We start from the raw sequence: 22790 nt of genomic DNA, 5'->3' as shown, positions 1-22790 counted from the left end.
ATCAATCTATTATAAAATATTCTTGACAGTTACCTGATTGGGTATAATTTCATAATTGGCCTCTTCAAAGACCTGCTTTAATGCAGCACTTAGTTCATCATATTCTACTTCTTTCAATTCAATTCCAGGAAAGACATCTTTAATCAGTGCATCAAACCGGGTGCAATCAGTAAACGTAAACTTTGACATTGTATTAAGCCTCAGTGCTTGCACCACAATATGACTTTCATTAGCTAGAAAAAAGTTTCATTTTAAAATTATTTATTATTACTTTAATGATGACAAAAGTTTTTACATATTCTATAGCCTTGATATGTATTATTAATCATTAAATGCACTAGAATTTAGTAACATTTAAAGACGTTACATCACATGAATTGGCAAGCTTACTTTAGTATCTTTTGACTGCTAAAAAGTAAATATCACTAAGTAGTTATAAACTCTTTTCCATAGAATTCAAATCACAGGGTACCAAGACTTTAATTAATAATAAAAATCATTATCACTTATATTTTCATAGTACTTCACCTTTTATATTATATGATGCAATCCTTTTAACAACCCTATAAAGTAGGCTAAAAAGTATTACTATTATTATTCCAATTTTACACCTGAGAATGTTAAGTCTCTGAAGGTTTAAGTGACTTTCTGAGAAGGCACAGCAGTATCACAGCTGGGATTCAATTCCAGATAAACTAATTCCAAATTCAGGTACCTCTCCAAAGACACCAATATCATCTCACAGTTTATGTCCTAAGATAAACAACTAACAAACTGAGCAACAATCTTTGATCGGCCTTGTTCAAACTTGGTTCACAAACCCATTCTTAAGCCAAATGCAAATACTGATACCACTGCCAGATGCTTATTTTCACAGATATTGGCTGCTGATTGGTAAGATACACAAAATCAAAGAAACTATTGCCTGGCATTCCTCTATAATTGCTTAATATTTTCATGCTTAAGTATACATAAAAAGTCTGGACTTCTCTAAAGTTTATTTCAAGCACTGAACTCATAAGCCATCTTTATTTATTACAGATATGGTTTATTTATTAAAAATCACCAAATATAGACAACTAAAAAATGGTAATGTAAGCACTCACAAAATAACTGTATCTACCCAGGCATATGCCAACCTAATAAGACAGCTAATGTAGAGGCCATTTTTAAGAGGCACACTTTGATCATTTAAAGTCCAAAGAGGTAATTTCATGTGGTCCTTTTTTCTATGTTGTCTCTATTTTCAGAGTATTTTAACTTACTTTTCAATAGCAACCTGAAGAAACTGATTATTCAGGCTTTCATGAATGTACACCTGCACAGGTGCGGGAAATCATTATTTTTATGTGAATAAAAAACCATTTATTTCATCTGAAAAAGTATAACAAATATATATAAGTCTGTATTGAGCTAAATAAATGAGTTAATGAATACATAAATGAGGCAGAAAAGACAAATCTTCTTTACAGAAGAATTTCAAATAATATATGCGGATATCACCCCACCAAGGAGTGGAGCTTAATCCTTTCCTCGCCACTTTGAGAGTAAGCTAGATTTATTAACATGATTCCAAAGAATAAAGCCAGGAGGGTAGAAAATAACAGCTTCACATTGGAGAAACCTGGCAACACGACCATAGCCAGGTGATGAAGGTTAACATAACTAGTGATGTCAGATGGTTGTTATATACCCACTGATATGCCGCAGTAAGAAAGACAGCCCACCTCTGTGGTATTCTTTCCAAACATTTATAACCTAGTCTAATCATAATATACTAGCTTTAGAAAGAGAAAATCCTACATGTGTTTCTAAGGTTTCTGTTCTTGTTTCAAGACAAGACAAATTATCAGGCTCTACTCTACACCTACTGAGTCAGGACCTTTGGGGGTGGGGTCTAATAATCTGTTTTAACAAGCCACTAGGTGATTCTAAAGGACATTAAAGTTAAAGAACAAGTGGACTTTACATATTACAACTCTTTAATATTTAACACACATTAAAAGTTATTATAAAACATCAGGTAAAAACTGGAGAAAACCTGAATAAAGTAGGAAATTTAGTTTAAAAACAATGTATCCAAATTGGTTCATTAGTTGTGACAAATATACCATACTAATGGAAGATGTTAACAACAGTAGAATTTGGCGTAGGGTATACAGTAATCCTTAATACTGTATCTACAACTTTTCTGTAAATCTCAAACTATTCTAAATTAATGCTTATGTTTTTAAAAATAAGTTAATGTATTTGGAACAATCAATCATACCATTCTGTGTAGTGCCACTTTTCTTTAGCTGTCTAAGAAGATTTCCACTTCCTCTCAGGACTGTCTTCAAAGCTCTCAAACCCCAATCATAATGTTGCTGAGGTGTCAAAAGTTCCCTGAAGTAGAGACGTGGAAATCAATGCATCAAATAGCTAGAAGAAATTACTTTCATCATCACATCCAAAGAAATACAGAATATAACTACTGACACTTAGAAATGAATGTTGATATCCCATTAATTTATATAAGGGAACCAACCACACAAAATAATCATTCAAGTAAGCTGTTAAAGATGGACGGTTCTCAAGGGTAAGATAAAGCTTTTATGAATAAGTTAATTATCTTAATGAAGATACCAAATGACAATTACCTGCTACCCTTATGCCTAAAGCCTTTAATCAATCCATCTTGCTCTCAATCTCTGCCACTGTCTAGTTTACCATTATCTCTTAAGTGATATGGAACAGAATTGTACATTTTCCCAAAGAAAGTAAATGTCAGTTTCTATTACCAGAAATAAGACATAAGAAAAATTGTGAAGGATTCTTTCCGAAGAACAGTAGCTTGTGTGTGGTCAGCTGGTAAATTAGTTCAATAAGAAACATTTAGCTGAAGCACTCTAATATAAACATTTTGAAGGAAAAAACTGATCAAATTAATAATATTTATGAAAAGCAAGTAGTTTTGAACCCAATATTTTTATTGTGCACACTAAAGCCTTTCATATCTACACCATAATTACAATAAAATCATCAGAATAAAAATAATGGAAAAGGGAAATTGAGAAAATATGAAAATGATCACTAATAACCATAATCAATCATTAAAAATGGAAAATGTAAAAATATCTAGAACAAGAAAACTCACCTAGATAGATTGAAAATAGCTACCAATTTTCTGCCCAATACTTTAGCATCTTTAAAGCCTTCCGAATAGAGAATAACTTCTGCAATAAGCTCATTGTCCGGACGAGACATAGCTACAGGCCTGAAAAGCTGTTTAAGATTATCAGGCAGTTTTTGTCTTCCTCCATAACCTTTTCCAGCAGGATTCATAGTGATAAAAATTCCAGAATTCGAATTTACTTCTACCTGAAATATTAATTTAAATATTTAATATTAAATTAAATAAAATATTTAACATACAGGCATCATTTATATTTGAAACTATAAATATAAAATATACTGCCAACAGAAATTTTATTGACATATTACTACATACAAATCTTATACCTTAGCTAAAGGTAACCTCCAATGTACTCACCACCTCCTTACTCAATATATGATAAATTCCTTAGGACCCACGCTGCTTTGCGGAGCTTATTTATAATCAGTTTTTTGAGGCTGAATGTTTAAGAGATACTAATTTAATTATCTATTTATACATTAAATATATGTTTACTAAAAGCCCTCTTAGTACTAAATACTTTGTTAAGTACACAGAGACAACTGAACTAAATAATGGTTTAAGCCACTCTGGAGCTCAGAGTCTATCTGGTATTACAAAGAGGCAATCATAACGTAATAAATATTATGGCAGGGAAGAACTGAATGTGATAATAGCACTTAGTAGGAGGATTTTCAGCAAAACCCTAAGAATAGAAGCTAAATTAGAATGTGTAAACAACGAATGGGCAATTAGTAAGTAGAAGCATCTAGAGTAGAAAAACCAAGAAATCTAGCTATAAAGGAAAGAAAAGAGAAAGAGGAAGTATGAATCAGGGAAGGTTTGTTTATGTTTTAGTTATTATTAAGATGAAAAAGATATGATTATGTTTAAAACCTGATGAAGAACTGGTAAAGGAGGGAAGATTGAAGCGATAGCACAAGGGATAATAAGGTCCCGGGGAAGAGTATTCCAAAGCACAGGTGAAAAGATTAGTATTGGTTGGGAGAAAAGGTAACTCTTTCTAAGAGAAGAAAAAAAAGTGAATGTAGAAGAAACTAAATCTTCATGGCAGGTAATTCTCACTGAATAGGTTCTCCTTTTTTTCTTTGTGAAGAGTTTAAACATCACATAAATAACATGTTAATTTAGAACTGGTCTTACTTTCTTGAGCTACCTAGAAAAATTCGTACTGTGAAGATGTTATTTTATATAACATGATAATTTCTTAGCTCTTACAACTTTCTGTATTCAGCAATCCACATTATATAAAAAAGTGTACATTTTCTGTACAAATGAATTTATATTCTAGTGACATTAATGTATATCTCCTATGGGGAGAAGTGAGGAACAGAATAGCTAAGTGTTTGTTGTTTTAACATTCATATAGAATAATGATGAAAAACATGTGCTTCATTCTGCTCCTATGCTTGAAAATTAAACAAAAAACTTGTGCTCAGAATTAGACAGACCTGGGTTCAATTCCTAGCTCCACTTCTTACTCTTACTTACGAAGTCTTAGTTTCTTCATCCACAAAGCAGGGAAAAAACTAATAGCACCTACTTCAAAGGGTTGTGGTAATTATTAAATGAGACAATACATTAAGGCACTGTGAGCAATGTCAGCACAGATAATAGCATAATATATAATACAACAATATAAATATTACTATAACTGAATTATCCAAAATGGAAAGTTTAAAAATGAATAATGGGCTGGGCACAGGGTCACGCCTGTAATTCCAGCATTTTGGGAGACCGAGGTGGGTGGATCACCTGAGGTCAGGAGTTCAATACCAGTCTAGCCAACATGATCAAACCCCATCTCTACTAAAAACACAAAAATTAACTGGGTGTGGTGGCAGGCACCTATAATCCCAGCTATTTAGGAGGCTGAGGCAGGAGAATTGCTTGAACCTGGGAGGCGGAGGTTGCAGTGAGTCAAGATCACACCATTGCACTCCAGCCTGGGCGACAAGAGCAAAACTCTGTCTCAAAAAAAAAAAAAAAAGAAAGAATAATGAAAGTAGGACCAAAAAAGGGTAAGAAACCTCAGAAACATTTTATAGCTAAAAAAGCTTATCACACAGGTTACAGATTAGAAACATGGGTGTCAGGAGAAATAAAAAGAGAATATTGCTTGAGTATGAGTAATATCAAGTCTTACAAAATATTTTAATTCTTTAAATTCCCAACATATGCCATACCTCCTTGCCAAGCAGTTCACATACAGTTCTATGATTCTTCAAAGCATCTTGAATTGTCTGGATTTGCATAGAAACGGCTGACAGTACAGATTCTTCCAGCCTATTAAATTCATCAAAACAACCCCAGGCCCCGCACTTCACCAAACCAACAAATATTCGTCCCATTGACTTCACATCGATGCCCTTAAAAACAACAATAAAAATGATATTCATTAAAAAATAATTAAAATCTCCCTAACTACTTAATATTTAATGTCACTTATTGATAAGGTAACAATTTCACCCATCCATGCTTCTTTTGCTCATTTTAAAATAGGGATTAAGTAGCTACTCTTTCAAAACCCAGGTTGATTTCAAGGGATAAACAAAATAATGCATGTGAAAGTGTTCTAAAAAGTTTACAGAACAAATACAAGATTTTGTGTTAGTTACTCTTTAAGTCAAAATACAAATTATATACAAAATGTTTTTAAAACTGCCATCTGAAATGAATAGATTTTTCCTTTTGTATTATTCTCTTTACTAAAACATCTGTCTACAATGTAATATAAATATTCATTCTATATTTAAAATTATTTGTTTGCCATAGTTCTTAGAAAAGTTTTGGACTACACTATGTACAACCTCTGTCCATTTTACATTTCAGTTTAAACAAATTCTGTCTTCAAGTAATTTAAATGTACTGATTTTTAAGTAGAGTATTTCGTATACTAATAGAAACTAATCTAAATATGATTAACCCATTGTTACATGTTTTGATAATTATTTATTCTACCTCATCACAATTAAAGACTAAAACTTGTCTTCCAAGAAGTCCACCTAAAGCCTTTACTGACTCCGTTTTCCCAGTTCCAGCTGGTCCATAAGGATTTCCTCCAAGTCCCATCTTCATAGCTTGAGTGAGAGTTAAGTAGCACTTGTCTGTCAACGGAGTATAAACCAGTTTGGAAGCATTACCCTATATAAGAACAACACAAAGTCAGAGTATTCATGTTCTATTCAACATTTACAAATATTTTTACAGCATGAGGTCCTAGTTAAAAAGATAAAAATACCACAAACAGGTTAAAGTTTTTAACACAGAAAAATATCCAAAATTTTTTCTAGTGAAAGAAGCTTTCTAAACACAAACTGAAATCAAACTTATTTTTCAAGAAAGTATTTCATACTATACTCAGTACATTGTTAGGTTTCAAAATTGTTTCTCAAGTTCTTGTTAGTGGCACAAAGATACACTTCTAAGGAAAACAAATCCAAAATTATTATACAGTAATCATCCCATTTCATATTTTAAAATTTATATAAACTATTTCCTTGACTCTTGTGATATCCACAAATCAGAACTATTTTAGAGATCACAAAGTGTAATTAATTTGAAAAATTCTTATGAAATTAATCATTTTAATTTATCAAATAATTCTCAAAGTTTCTACTAAACTGTAGGGAAAACAGACTCCCATTCCAGCTACAATTTACAGTGTGTTTTTCCTCGATTTAGGTAGATAGATTTGGGTCTCAAATACATTTCCCTTTTGAAAAAGTCAATTGGCAACTCTCCTAACATAGGGTTATTAACAATATTGTAAATATATTTTGATGATCCATTCATTATGATAGAAAAAGGCAGAGGCAACAGCTGGAATTTTTGAGAACATGTTAACATTAACTAGGTTATTTGTCTGAAAATTTTTTCATCTTACAAACTAAAAAATATTTAGCAAACATTTTAGCATATTTAAAATTACACTAATTTTTGCCTTGTATAAGGAGACACAAACCAAATTGCTTCGACTGAGGTTGTCTATATTCAGTTCGCCTTGGACGAAGATATATTTCAAATTGTATATAAATGCAACTCCAAGTAAAGGTACATTTTTTGAGAATTCAGTACAATACTAGCAATATGTTAACTTTTTTGTATATAGAATGAAGTTTCACTTTTTTCTTATGTGACACCTTTCTAATTCTGATTAAACAAGACAATAATACTAAAAATATTATGGAAAAATTACTACTTAAATAAAAAAGTATTTCTACCAATAACAAATTTCCTTTAAAGTAAATAATTTCTAATTGGCAATATAAAACACTGCCACAACTCATACCTGATATTCATAAGTATACTGAAATTCAGAATCCACCATTTGAACACAACATGTATGATCACTTTTCATATAGAATCTAAGTTGTTTTTTCCAGGCCCAGTCCTCAGTTGTATGAACTTGAATTTGGTTTAACTGCTTTACCACATCAATATTATGGATAATGTCAAGAATTAGGGCTTTAAGTTTAAGCTCCAGGATGCCCGATTCTAGGCACAAATAAAAATATTGACAGTTGGAGAAAATGTTAGCCTGTTATTTCTATAATTTATGATTATGTGTACAGTTGAGTTCTCAATGAATTTAAATGGTAATTTCATGATGCATATGAATGGTATAGTAATACAAATCACATAAGCTAAAAAAGTCAAATCCACTAGTTAGTAAGAAATAAGAATTTTGAGTATAAAAATTAAGATATCAAAATTCCAAGAAAAAAGAGTTTCAGTTTATTCAAAGGAGTAAGCACATTTCACCCCGCTTCTCCCTCTGAATGCAGGCATAAAAACCTGTTGGACAACATACATTGAACTGCTATTTAGAACTCTGAAAAGAGTAGCAGGCAAATTGAGGAAGACCAGAATTAGAAGTGACACCAAACCAGTGGTGGGTTTACCATTGTCTTTTTCCCCCCTTCTGGGAACCCTAGGACCATACCCAATGCAGCCAGAAACCCAAATTGGTGTAGAGAGAGCTCCAGAAGACCACCTCTAGCTCAAGCTTTAGAAGGAAAGGGGTCTTCTGCTAGCTATCCCACTGGCAGCTGGGACCCAGAAGTCCCTAAAACTCCAGAGGAGCTGTGATCCCAAGAGAGTAGACAAACCCAAATTGCACAAAAGTGTGCAAGAAAATAAAGTACATGAACCCCAGCTTTCTGGCCAGAGAAACAAACCAGAAGGCTGAGGGAACCATAAAACGCCAGGAAGATCAAGGAGAAGAAGGAGATTGAAAAAATAACCCCATAAACTTCTTTAGGAACTCCTGGACTCTTTGCCAAGGGGTGGTGCATGAATAGATCTCATTCTAATCAGAAACCAAAGACTAGAATTGGCTACTAGGGAACACATGAGGGACAGACTGAAATAGCACTGCAAAGATTTGAAAACAGACTGACAACAGAACCATAACCCACAGAAAGCCGGCTACAACTTGCAGTCTGAACCCAACAGGATGAGTTGTTAAAACAAAAATATCAATATTCTCCAGAGGATTTAAACAAAACCCAAACCCTCATAACATAATACTCAAAATGTCCATGATATCATCCAAAATTATTCAACATGCAAAGAACCAAGAAAATCTCAATTCACATAAGAAAAGACAATAATAGGTACCCATATCTAGATGACATACACGTTGAGGTTATCTGCAAAAGACTTTAAAGTACTATTATTGCCAGGCAAAGAGGCTCAAGCCTGTAATCCCAACACTCTGGGAGGCCGAGGCGGGAGGACTGCTTGAGCCCAGTAGTTTGAAACCAGCCCGGGCAACATGGCAAAACCATGTCTCTACAAAAAATAAAAAAGTCAGCCAGGCATGGTGGCACGTGTCTGTAATCCCAGCTACACAGGAGGCTGAGGTGGGAAAACTGCTTGAGCTCAGGAGGTCAAGGCTGCAGTGAGCCACAGTCTCACCACTGCACTCCAGCCTGGATAACAGAGCAAGAACCTGTCCCCGCCCTCCAAAAAAAAAAAAAATACTTTAAAGCCTTTTAAAGCCCTATTATAAAAGTGCTCTAAGAAGTAAAAGAAGTAAAAGGTGAAGACTTTTAAAACAAGTGGAAAGACAGAATATCTCAGCAAAGAAATAAAAAATATAAATAAATAGAAATTTTTAAGCTGAAAAATACTAAATTCTTAATTCTTTGAAAATCACTGAATGGACTCAATATTGAAATGGAAATAATAAAGGAAAGAGGCAGTGAACTTGAAGACAGAGCAGTAGAAATTGTGCAGGCTAATAAAGAGAAAAAATTAAAAAAAAAAAAAAAGGCAGCACCTCAGAGATCTAAGCCCGTGTCAAAAAGTCTAACATTCATGTCATGAGAAACTCAGAAGTATAGGAGAAAGACTATAATACAGAAAGAGTATTTGAAGAAATAAGAGCTAAAAACTTCCCAGATTTTGGTGAAAAACAAATGTACAGATTGAAACTGAGACAACCCCAAATAGAATAAATGCAAAGATGTGTCTATATCACAATCAAACTACTGAAAACTAAAGAATATGATAAAGTCTTGAATGCTGCCAAAAAAAAGAGTAATGTATTACTTATAGAAGAATAACAACTCAAATGACTGTGGATTCCTCATCAGAAAACATATAGCTCAGATGGAAGTAGAACACTTCGAAAGCTGAGAGAAAAGAATTGTTAACCCAGGATAGCCACTGAAAAATTCTTCAGAAATAAAGGCAAAATAAGACATTCTTGGGTAAAGGAAATCTATGTGAATTCACAGGCAGCACACCTTTTCCAAAAGAAACACTAAAAGAAGTTCTTTAGACAGAAGGAAAATGACACTAGATGGAAACCTGAAACATCAGGAATAAAGGAAGGGCAACAGAAATGGTAAACATCTAGGTATATATAAAAGATTGCTGTCCTCCTCTTAAGTTTTCTCAAATATCTTCGATGGTTAAAAGCAAAATTTATAACATAATTTCATGGAGTTTTCAGTGTATGCAGATGTAAAATAGTAAGACAACTACAATATTAAAAGGAGAGAATAAAAAAGCCTATAGGGTAGTAAGGTTTCTATATTCTATTTAAGTTAGTAAATTACTGATTCAAAGTACGTTATAAAAATTTAAGTATATATGTTGTAATTCCTCGAGTAATCACCAACACAGATATATAGTCGAAAACACAATAGGTAAATTAGGATAGAATACCAAAAAATAACCAAAACCAGGCAGAAAAGGGAATGTTTTTTCCATACCAGTATTCCCTGGATCCTCAGAACTTGTATCAATGTTAGTGTATTGTTCTAACTTATTCACCAGTTGTGTTTCAATCTGATGAAGACTATGATCTTTAATGGCATTTTCTACATCTTCAGTGAATTTAATCTGCTCCGCCAAGCATAAAATCTATTGAATAAAGAAAAAACATATTTTTAAAAGGTGAATTTACTTAGAAATGTTTTATAAATTTAAAGAAAGACATCTTTTTTCAAATTGCCAATTGTATATTGGATATCTCCATCTTAATGCCATATTGGAAACTTAAATATTAATAGAGTAATACAGTAGTAGAAAAAGCATTGTATGATGCAGCCAAGCCTACTTCACAGAACTCATTTCACACTATAGTCTACCACCAGCCTATTTTTTTCTGGTCCTATAACTCAGTATGTTTATTGCAACCTCAAAGCCTTTGTATTTTCTTCCCCTCTCTTCAGAAATGGCTGCTTTCAACCAGTAAACTACAAAGATTTCAAAGTATGATGCATTCTAATTAGTAAAAGGGCAGTCTTTAGCATTTCAAAATAATTTCTTAATACACTACCGAAGGCTACAATAGCAAAATTCCAATATTCTTCTAAATTAAGATCTGCCTTGGCCGAGCACATTGGCTCACGCCTCTAATCCCAGCACTTTGGAAGGCCGAGGTGGGCAGATCACTTGAGGCCAGGAGTTCGACACCAGCCTGGTTAACATGGAGAAACCCCGTCTCTACTAAAAAATACAAACATTACCCAGGTATAGTGGCGCATGCCTGTACTCCCAGCTACTTGGGAGGCTGAAGCACAAGAATTGCTTGAGCCTAAAAGGTGGAGGTTGCAGTGAGCCAAGATCGCACCACTGCACTCCATATCAGAGCAGGCTAAGCTGCTGTCTTACTCCAACTTAAAACATTCTATAAATATTACATTATGGTTTTATGGAAGAGAAAGCCAATTAGTAACTCATTTCTAAGCAAAGTCATCGCCCAAACAAACTTTGTGGTATGAAACTCATCAGCTTCTTTAATCAGGTATATGATGAGGCATTTATGGAGAACCAAATCTGCTTTTGAGAAAAAGACTTTGCTCTTTGATTTTTATATGAAAATGTTCCTTTGCCACCTCCAATACTACTGAATTTCTATATTATGAATGCATATCAATAAACTTAATTTTTTACAGTCGGCTACATAATTTCTGTGAATAGCTAACAAAAGTTATAGTTTACAGTCTTGGGTTATAAAATCACATTACTGTCAAGACAGCCGGATAGGAACTAACATTATTAATTACCTAAAATGTAATGACAACTAGGGGTGCTCTGCAAACATTATGAAACAACCTTCGAAATGACTTGATAATGTAGGTACTTGAAAGTCATGTAAGTAAAGTAAGTGTCAAAATGTTCTACTCAGGATAACTGGCAAAGATTAGTATTTAAACCCAAGTCAGATTCTTTCCACTTTACCACACTGCCTCCTTCCCAGACCAGAAAGTGCCCTCTCTACTATTATTTCAGGTCCATACAAAAAAAGTAACTGAATTATCTGTACCTAATAACCAATTATGCGACTCAATCCCCTTATGTAAAACTCTTGAGATCACTATTTCCTAGCATTAACTGCTAATAAACTAGAATTCTTTATTTTAGTAATGATTTACATTTTTAGTAGTTGACACTTTTACTTGACTGCTCAAGGGCCTGGAGGTAAGTTGCAGGCTGAAATCCAACAACTTTCTTTAGCCTATTATCTCCCACTATATCTCCTGACACAATTGTCATTTCCCTAACCCAAATATTATACAATATTGCTTTTGTAGACTTTTTTATACTGTGTCTTTTATTCTAAGTTGATTTATAAATCCTATCTGGAAGTTGACAGAGTACTAGGAAACATTTTTAGTGGTAATAAAGCAGTCTACTCTGGTTCTACAATGGCTTTGATTATTCAGTGATGATTACTTGTATTTTTCTCTAGGAACTTGAGCTTTTTTGAAACTTTTCAGTTTGCCTTAAAATTCTAAAAGATACAAATGGCATGTATGAGAAAATGGTTCAGAATGTAAACTGTTCCAAGCTTCCATATAGTAAGAAAATCAACGTAAAAACCTGTTCCAACAGCCACCACATTTTTTTTTATTTGAAAAGCAAATAACTTTGAGAGCTGCTGGGTAGATTTTTCTGAGACATCATGAAACATCCCAATGTCTACCATCCACAGTCCCTAAGAACTAAAGTTCCTGATGACCTACACCTGTAACATTAGTCTGGCCCAACTATTAAACAATGCAGGATGTTTAACACAAGTCTTAGTGCCACATTTTGATATAGACTGATACAAATTTTGTAAGCTAAGTATCTAGTACCCAGTGTTCAGGGATGAACGCCTATTAACCCTGAGTTGCAGCAATCTCTGTAACTCATCATATGACCTCACTCTCACTGTCAATATTAGTTTAGTGTTATGACTGTTTCAGATGTACACTAATACCTGCTAAGTTCCTGCCAGCTCCAATGCTTAGATGATCCCATGGGAGGGGTGGACGGGTAGGGTACAGCAGTGTTATAGATCCTGTGCCTCTCCATCATGATGGACTAATCATTCGGAACCAGGAAGCTATTAGATGCCTGGTTCCCTTCTCCCCATCCTACTCACCACTGGCCTAGGTTGCTTGGATCTCAATTCATCCCCCACACTTTACAGCTGAAGGAACAGAGACTCAGAAGTTAAGCAATTTGTCCGTTAACTGTTAGATAAAGGGAGAAAACAGATGCTATTTATCTGAGCCTCCTGGCTCCTAGGTCAGGGATCTTTCCACATACCATGCCTATGTTCCTTCTACATATAAGCCCTCTTACCTGTGAAGGGAACAGAGATGGGTCAATCGCACCTTGAGAACTTCGCCCAGTAGTAACACATTCCTTCAACAACTGTTCCAAAGTTTTCTTCATTTCCAAGGCCAAATCATTCAACCATGTCTGAAAAAGAAATCGGAAAATAATATCAACAAGACATAAAATAAATATAGAATCTACTGACTAACTCTGTATTTTTATTTCAGGACAGGGTATTATACTTTCCTATTGATCATGACACTCCTAAAATGTGTTATAGGAATATAATTCTTTATTTTCTTAATAAACAGTTTAAATAATTTGAAGAAAACAATTTTTTTCACCTCTTAGGATAACAACGAGTGTGAAAACTCATCAACTTGTGGCTAAAACTACCATGGCTATATCTATACAAGCCAATATAATATGAGCATTTAAAAATTGATCCATTCGCCTCATCATTATGACGAATCAAACCAGATAGTTTGGCCAATAAATCAGAGTCAAAATGGCTGGCTAAGTTCCCTGGCTCATGCTATCCTGGTGATCTTATATTCATAAAGTTGTAACCATAGGAAGGGATTGCTTCATCAGGATTAAATGTATTATTTGGGGGCTGAGATTGCTTCATCCAACAAAACTAATTTTGTTTCAAAGTGAAAACAATGTATTTTTCCACTCACTTGATTATATATAAAATAATAAAAAGTTAAACTGACAATGATCATTGATAGAAACAATGAATATGAATCACTTCTTAACCTTAAACTATGTCATTTGTAATAAAAAGGCAAAAGCTGCAATCTTAGCCTTTCATCATTGTGTAAATTACTGAGTTCCAGTTTTTTTTTTTTAATCTGTAGAGCATTTTCCAGTACTGCAAATAGCATCAAAATTCACTGAAGCTAAAGAGTGAGAATCCACCTCTCAGTGCATGGCAACAGAGACACCTTCTCTGCTAACAACCATAAAGCTTCCAGAGTTTCAACTTTTCCTTTGCTGGTATACCTGCTCTAGCCCAGTTGCTAAAATTTAAGCTCTGTCTCTCTGTGTACATCCAACAAAACTACGAGAGGAAAAATAACAAAACCCTTAACCAAATATGGTTAGCAAATCTCCCAGGTTTTCAATCCACTGATTTATGTACTCAATATCCAATAAAATGTTGAAGCCTAACCAGGAATAAACATTTTGCTAGGCTGTATGGACATACACATGACAAGGCATGGGCCCTGGCTTCCAGTTGGAAGATAATTTGAAACTGAAAAATTACAATTCCATGTGATGCAATCTATTGCTAGTTAGTTTTAGCTGTATGCCTATAATAGGTCTTTGATCAGTTTACTTCCAGTCCTGCAGGACCAGTTAATCGATAGTTGTTTGCTTACTTGTTCACCCAAATTATCTTATACAAATTCATATTTTAAAGAGTAAAGACATCTAAAATTTATTGAGTGCCATGTTCCAAGCACTAAATAGTGTACTTAGAGCCAATTATCTCATTTAATTTTTAATTGAAAATCTTTGTAACAGTTACAGGTTGAACATCCCTAATCTAAAAATCCAAAATTCAAAATCCTCCAAAATCTAAAACTTTTTGAGTTTGACATGATGCTCAAAGAAAACGCTTATTGGAGCATTTTGGATTTTCACATTAGGGATGCTGAACTGGCATAATGCAAATATTCCAAAATCCAACAAAATCTGAAATCTGAAATACTTCTGGTCCCAAATACTTTGGATAAGAGATACTCCAACTGTACTGAGATTACCATTTTACTGATTAGAAAACCAACACTCTAAGTCACATAGCTATTAAGTTATGGAGCTAAGATTAATATCTAAGTTTTTTTACTTCAAGGCCAAGGTTCAAAATTACATGCTGCCTTCCAAAGACTAAAAAATCCATATTCTTTTTAATATCAAAACACTCTGAAACTAACAAAACAAATCATTTTTTAAGATATGAGCTGAGTTCCCTAAAATACCTAAATTAACCAACTTTACCCTCTAAATTGACTAAATTATTTTAGAAACGAAGTTCATATATAGTTACTTCTTTTTGTTTTCATATTTGAAAAAGAATTGCTTACCTCTACATTATTTGATAGAAGAACTTTATTTTTAAAAGGTACAACTTCTCCCTCTAAAGATTTCATTGCAGTTATATGTTTTGATTCCTCATCAAAGCAAACACTGTTAATACCTGAAATATAAAAGCAACAATTGAAATGCAAAAGGATTAAAGACATAATTATTAGATACAATATGTGCGTCAAATAGTGTTAATATATACCCTAAAACATATATAATAATTGAATTATAATGTATACCACATAATATATAGTGCTCCTAGTGTTTAAATGTCCTATTGAGGGAAAAAAAATCACTTTCTGGATCAATATTCTTATCACTCATCTGAAATATTTCTTATCAATATCTAACTATACATGGCATGATTCGCTGGTCAAATTTGTGAATGTTTATTTAGCTATTTCTATATATGTTTGTTTATTCATTCCTACCATTTTCCAGAAAAAAAAATTTAGGCAACCTACTCAACTAGTACGTACCAATCAGTAAGAACTGTCCTAACTCACATTCTTGGGGGAGTGAAAAATGTTACAACCTCTCTGGAAAATGATTTGGCAGTTTCTGAAAAAGTTAAACATATACTTACTATATGACGTAGCAGTTCCAAAACTAGGTGTTTATCCAATACAAATAAAAATGTATGTCTACAAAAAGACTTGTATGATTGTTTAACAGCTTTATTCATAATAGCCAAAAACTGGAAATAACCCAGATGCCCATGAACAGGTAAATGTGTTGACGGCAAATAAGACTTCCCCCTCCCCCAAATTTGCGTATCACTTTATAGTATATAAAAAACTTGAACATACTATGTAATTTCGATCTTCACAAAAAAACTATATTATTATTTGTAATATAAAGAAGAAAACTAAATTTCAGAGAAGTAATTTGATGACCAATTAATAAACAGTAGAGAGATTGGTTGAATGAAAGGCTTCTGATTGCAAGTGTTTGTTTTCTACTACCTCCCACTGCCCAAATCATATTTACAAATATAAGCATCCTAAAGCTTCAGATACACAGGAATTGATAAATATTTCTGTACAGGACCAGAGAGTAAATATTTTAAGTCTAATGAACCATATGGTCAGTGTCAACTACTCAACACTGCATTCATAGCATGAAAGCAGCTATAGACAACAATACATAAATTACTGTGCAGGATTATGTTTCAACAAAACTTTATTAAAAAAACAACAAGTAGTGATCCAGATTTGGTCCATGGGTTATATTTTGCTGATCCTTGATTATTAGTTAAAATGATGAAAATTATTTTACTTCATAAATTTAATTTGAAAAATAGAGCTCTTTTCTATAGAGCTGTTTGCTCTATAGAAGCATTCATTTGCTTGCTCTTTCCAAGCAAATTAAGTATTTTAAGAAAATAATAGTCATTATTTTGGTAATAAGCCTATTCCATTTGCCACTAATAAGTATCCCATTAAAGTGACTCTACAACATCAAAGCATTTGACATTACACTTTTCCCCCATGTAATCTCACCTGTTCCCATAGCTTAACTATTATTTCTATATGGATGACGCCTACATTCTCACCTAGGTCTCTTCACTGACAATAACTGCCTATGGAGTATCTCCACCTGGATGTCATTCAGGAGACCTTAAACTCAATAAGGAAGGGGCATATTCTCCTTCACTCCAGGCCTTAGAACAGCCTATTCCCACTGCCTGCCTACCTTTTTCTAACTAAGGCCTATACATTCTTCAGTATCACCCTAGATGTCACTTATTCATGATGCCCTAAAACTGAGCTAAAGGCCCTCACAGATGGAGCTATAGCACCACATACTTATGTCACTCACCAGAATTGTCACACTGTATTATATTTGTCAACTTACAACCTTGTCTCCCCTATTAAACTGTACGTTCTTTGGGTATAGGAACTGTATTTGGATCTATGAACTGACTACTGTATTCAGTAGTCTACTTAAGAGCATAACATTAGGCCTGGCAGACAGTTGAAACTCAATAAATATCTGTTAAATAAATGTTGACTCCTACCAGCAAAAAGTTTCTTAAGGTGAGACTGAATCACTGATGGGTTAGTAGACTGGCCCAGTATTTCTAATAAGTCATCATCACCAATAAAATAAAATCTTGGGAATGCTGAGCGTTTTTCCTAATAAAAATAGAAACAAAAAAATAGCTTTTGTTTTTCAAATAATTAAGATATCAAGTACTTTACAATTTATGATATATTTTTCTTAAAAAACATGCCTCCAAAAATTCATTTAATGATTTCTGACATCTTTGAAGCTGATCAAGTATTGTTAGTAGAGAATTTCTGATTCCAGCATGAGTAGTTAATGTTGTGACTCTATTGTCTTTCTTGATATCAGTCATTATTGATCTACAAAAGAAAAAAAAAGTATCTTCACATCTATTTTAACAATTTGGGGGGTAAAAAAAGGAGATTAAGACTTTTTTTTACCTGCTTAAAACAAACTAAAGGTAACACTATTATTACAGTAGTATACCTCTAGGAATGTTAAAAATTAATATCACACTACCATTTTTAACTTCCCATATTATAAATTATCTTATATATTTCATTTGCTAAGCTAATTTTAAGCCCTAACTAATAGAGAGCTTCTAGTGACGGCAAAAGACATCGAATAATTTCTAGAAATATTTAAATAAAATTGTGATAAATGTTAAAAAGGAAAAGTAAAGTATTGTTAAAATAAGGTAGATAAAGTAAAAAGTTAAATAAATAAAGTAAAAAGTTAAAATACTTTTTAGGTATTTTAGCCACTAAAATGGCTAATAGGGCAACCCATAACCTAGGACTTCTTTAAGGAAGTAATTTAAATTGATATATGGATGAAGAATAAAAAGAAAAAGTGAGTGAGTAGAAGAAGCTTCTGGCAAAGATTCTGGGAAAAAGATAGGTATGTCCGAGAAACTAAACGCCAGAGTCACTAAAGCAAAATGGAGAGCAGCACAAGAAAAGTATACAGAAATGAACAAGGAGCAGATCATGCTTTATCCCTAGCATGATGGGAAACTATTTTAAAGTTTTATTTACTTTAAAATAGTTAAAGTAAATAGTAAAGAAAGTGCTGAACCTGCATTTTTAAACAATTACTCCGGCTGTTGTGTGAAAAACTTATATAAGAGCAAGTCAGAAGGTTAATGTGCGTAATCCAAGTGAGAGACACAGAATATTAGAATAGAAGTACAGATATACTTCTGTACTGGTGCTTGGTTCCAGATACACTAAGTAGGTTAGAATCAACAAAATTTGGCAACTTAATGTATGTAAAAGTGGAGAAAGAGGGAGATATCAAAGTCATACATCATGTCTCTGCTTTCAACAATTAGGTTGGGCCATTTATTGAAATAGGAATCAAAAAGAAAAAAGATTTGTTGGAAAGGAACTGGTAAATTAAGCTCATGAATTCAGTTTTAGCCTACTGTTTGAGCATGTTTGCTAGATTTGGGGCTCAGAGGAGAAATATGGGCTGTACATGTAAGTTGAGGAGACCTAAGCACATAAAAGAGAACTGATGCTGGCAGTGGTTAAGATTACCTGAGAATACAGTGAGAACAAAATCAAAGGCTGAAGACTGGAGAATGACTATATCTAAAGGTTCGGAGACAGCTAAGGACTAGGAACTATGTGTAGAACTAGAGAGACAGCCAGAAAACCAAGAGAGGACAATATCACAAAAGCCAATGGAAGAGACTTTCTAAGAAAGAAGAAATGCTCAACTCTATTAAATCCTAATGAGAGATAAAGTAAAATAAAAAATGAAAAATGCCCTTTGAATTTAAAACAGGAAAGTAATTGGTGATTTTAGGAACTATGTATTATTAAGTAGAGTAGTAATAACAGAGACCACACCATAATGGTTCAAGAAGTAAATGCTTGAATGAGAGGATCCACTAGAGAAAGCTTCTCAAAAGGATCCTCTAGAGAAAGAGTTTGAATACACAGAGGATACCAATAATGTAAAAGTAATTTGCCTTTATTAAGCACTTCACGATATGAATTAATTAAAAAAAAAACTACCATATGTGTTTATGTCTTACATCATTGTACTGACCTAAAATCTTCATCAACTCTGTTGAAGCGTGTCTGTTCTTTTGGCAATGCTCCACGACCGAAAATGGGTTCCAAATACACCCACTTTCTCTGAATATGATTTAAATTCTGCAGGTATTCATCTAACTCTGCAAGTTTTCTTTCCCAAATTGATACTTTATCTTCAAATCCTTTATAATAAGGAGAATCCTTCAAGGATTGAAGAAGGCATCTATTATCTCCAACCTGATTTACTATATCTTTCCAGTCTTTAATCAGCTTCATAGTTCGACTTTGGCTGTCTTCATAATCAATTAATGTAAACACTGCTCCAACTCCCCAAAGATCAAGTTCACGTAAAGCTTCTCTGATTGTAACTTCACCTTGTGCCCGACTATTTAAATCCTATTTAACACAAAATATCCATGTTTATTCGTTCAACATTAATTATCACATAAGTAAATAACAGAAAAGTATTTTATGAAAAATATATTTTATCTGGCTTTTCAGCATAAGGCAAAAAAAAAAAAAAAAAAAGTTAAGCGGCTCTATTTTACATGCAACCATAAGAAAATTACTGGCTATTTTATCAAATCATGTAAGATAGTAAGTATCCTGGTTCACATGGTCAAAATACATACAAAGTTCTGCCTTATGCTTTTTACTTCTCTAAAAGAAAAGTAAAAAATTAAAGCATCCATCACAAAAGACAAAACTAGTTTGGCTTATTTGAAGTCTTACAGACTAAAAGGCCCATATTTGGAACAAAAGAAATTCTGGAATTATACTGTAATCTTATTGCAGATTCTGATACATCTAAAATGATTAACAATCAACTAGAGTCATCTTCTGCAAGAGTCATGCTTCATAACTTCTCAAGATTATTTAAAAATATTCCAAGGTTATTAACAAACACAAAGGTTTATTTTTTGGATAGGAAATAAAACAATTTGACATCAAGAGTCCTTACATTTTTGAATGGCCAGAACGAAACACTAAAAGTCTGTCACTTGTAATAGAATTGTGGCAACTTTTACTTTTACCTGAGACCTTTTCTAAATCTGATTAGCAAACTGATTCTTGGTTTAGCTCTCTAGATTTGTGTATCCTCTAGCTTCTATGTGTAACATATCACATAATTTTTTAATTTCTTTTATGTAAAATGATTTGTGTTTACTTTTTGATTAAAGCTGATTCCCTTAAAGGACTAGCTTTTTTGTATTTAAGCAAAATATGAAGCAATATTGTATATTTAAAAAGGCCAGACTTATGGGATATTTATAAAAGTGAGTCATACTTTAAGGTCCGCAGCTTTGGCTACAATTGTATCAGCTACTCTGAGCAAATCACCAAACAGTAGTTTCTCTAGACTAGTCCCCCTAGGAAGTCCAAGGAGACGAAAAAGGTCAAGCCAGTGATCTGGAGAAAGATGCTCCCCTCTCACATATTTCAAGATAGGAATTACGATCTGTTAAAAAAAAAAAAAAGGAAAAAGAAAAAAGAAAAAGTCATACGTATACACATATACATATATTAGCAAAATGCAAATTAGTATTTACTTTTATGCTTATTAGTTACCAAAATTTTAATTACTCCATCTTCTTGTTTAATAATCTTAAAATCATATTCTTAAACAGAATTGTATAAAGCTTTTGATTAAATGTTGCTATGGATACACACAAATTACCCTTTGTAGTTTAATATATTTTAAAACATGACATAGACTATCTCTATTTTTTAATTATTATAGGATAGGACCCATGATGGACTGGAATGTATAAACACTCTGTTTTTTAACTTTAACATAAATTTCTTGTAACTTCTTTCTCATTGGTAGTAGAAATATCAATAATTTCTTTCTTTTTTTTTCTTTTTGAGATGGAGTCTTGGTCTGTCGCCCAGGCTGGAGTGTAGTGGTGCCATCTTGGCTCACTGCAAGCTCCGCCTCCCAGGTTCATGCCATTCTCCTGCCTCAGCCTCCCAAGTAGCTCGGACTACAGGTGCCCACCACCACACCTGGCTAATTGTTTGTATTTTTAGTAGAGACGGGGTTTCACCATTCACAGGATGGTCTCGATCTCCTGACCTCAGGATCCGCCCTCCTCAGCCTCCCAAAGTGCTGGGATTACAGGCATGAGCCACCGCACCCACCCGCAATATCAATAATTTTTGTGGTTTACTCTGTATTTCCTATTTTCTTCATGAAATGGAATAATTTAATTGAAAAACATATAAACTAAAATTATATAGTTCAGTCACTACATAAGAAAAAGACAAAAGCTCCAAACATTGTTTTTAACTAGCAAAATAAGTAAAAAATCTTACTTTATATTTGTCAACCTCTGATTGTAATTTCACCGTCATCACTGAATGTTCTTCAACCTTCCTTAACCTGTCATGCCAGTTCATCAAAAATTCCTCAAACAAGTATGTCTTAGTCCTATAAAATACCAAAAACACATTGCAAAGTTTACATCCAAAAATAAAACAACCAAATTATTAGTCTAAATATTGTTTTTGAATCAAACCGAAAAGTGATCCAGTCTTCATTGGCCATTTCCTGAAATCCTTGTTGAAACTCTTCATAAAAGGCCCAAATTTGTGCACAGCTCTCAATATCTTTAGAGATGCTACTTGCCAGGGAGAAATTAGGCTCTTCTAGTCTAAAATGATGGCAATCATCACTATAGAAACAAATATTGGAATATTAAATTTTAAAAACAGAAATATTGATACTGTTAAGTATTATTAAGTTATTAATTCCAATCCTTGTATGTGTGTACATACCCACATGTGTATGTTTAATAGACATACAATAAGAAACTACAATAAAGCACATGAAGAAACTACCTATCTGAGAATTATACTTTACCTACTCACATATGAACTCTATAAATTCATTAATATACATTTTATCCAAAGAAGTCAAAATTGAGTTGGTAATATAGAGAGATTTATATGTACATAATACATATTTTATATATGTAAATATTCAAGATTGTATAAATCTACAGATTAATTTGGGTAAAAAATACTCTTCTCAGTTTAAAGGGCAAGCTTCTAGAGTATAAGATATCCTTCATCTAGTCAGTATAATGCCATTTAGTAATTATGGTAACAAAACTGACTCACTTCACTCACTTATGAAAGCATCTACTTAAATAGAACCTAAAGCAGTGCTCAAATTTAATACTTTATATTATTATAAGCCAACAACTCATTTTTTTCTTTGAAGACTTTTATTATTACTTATTATGCTAGATTTATTTTTCTCTCAGAGGCACTAAAAGTAATTTTTCTGAAAATTACATATATTTCATTTTTAAATAGGATAAGTTCAAAGAAAGTGACAATTCCAACCCCCTGATATAACTTCTAGGTAAATTTATCTTCTAGGCCTTTCTTGA

General features: G+C 33.1%; 1 protein-coding gene across 7 annotated transcripts in view; it reads right to left on the bottom strand.

The window, feature by feature from the left end:
* DYNC2H1 (dynein cytoplasmic 2 heavy chain 1) overlaps nt 1–22790 on the bottom strand; it is a 349828-nt gene that overhangs the window by 289791 nt on the left and 37247 nt on the right. For all 7 annotated transcript variants that reach the window (XM_050758863.1, XM_050758858.1, XM_050758861.1 and 4 more), the window contains exons 23-37: nt 21912–22067; nt 21709–21823; nt 20681–20851; nt 19406–19788; nt 17574–17706; nt 17358–17475; nt 15337–15449; nt 13268–13387; nt 10402–10552; nt 7467–7672; nt 6137–6319; nt 5362–5544; nt 3137–3360; nt 2270–2385; nt 34–233 (exon numbers count right to left, since the gene is read on the bottom strand). In XM_050758863.1, coding sequence (XP_050614820.1) covers nt 34–233; nt 2270–2385; nt 3137–3360; nt 5362–5544; nt 6137–6319; nt 7467–7672; nt 10402–10552; nt 13268–13387; nt 15337–15449; nt 17358–17475; nt 17574–17706; nt 19406–19788; nt 20681–20851; nt 21709–21823; nt 21912–22067 — 2572 coding nt within the window. The remainder of the gene's footprint in view (nt 1–33; nt 234–2269; nt 2386–3136; nt 3361–5361; nt 5545–6136; nt 6320–7466; nt 7673–10401; nt 10553–13267; nt 13388–15336; nt 15450–17357; nt 17476–17573; nt 17707–19405; nt 19789–20680; nt 20852–21708; nt 21824–21911; nt 22068–22790) is intronic.

The sequence above is a fragment of the Macaca thibetana genome, chromosome 14 (assembly GCF_024542745.1).
Source record: "Macaca thibetana thibetana isolate TM-01 chromosome 14, ASM2454274v1, whole genome shotgun sequence".
In the NCBI taxonomy this organism is placed as follows: domain Eukaryota; kingdom Metazoa; phylum Chordata; class Mammalia; order Primates; family Cercopithecidae; genus Macaca; species Macaca thibetana.
Note: the sequence above shows the minus strand (reverse complement) of the source record. Positions and strands in the feature narration are given on the sequence as shown.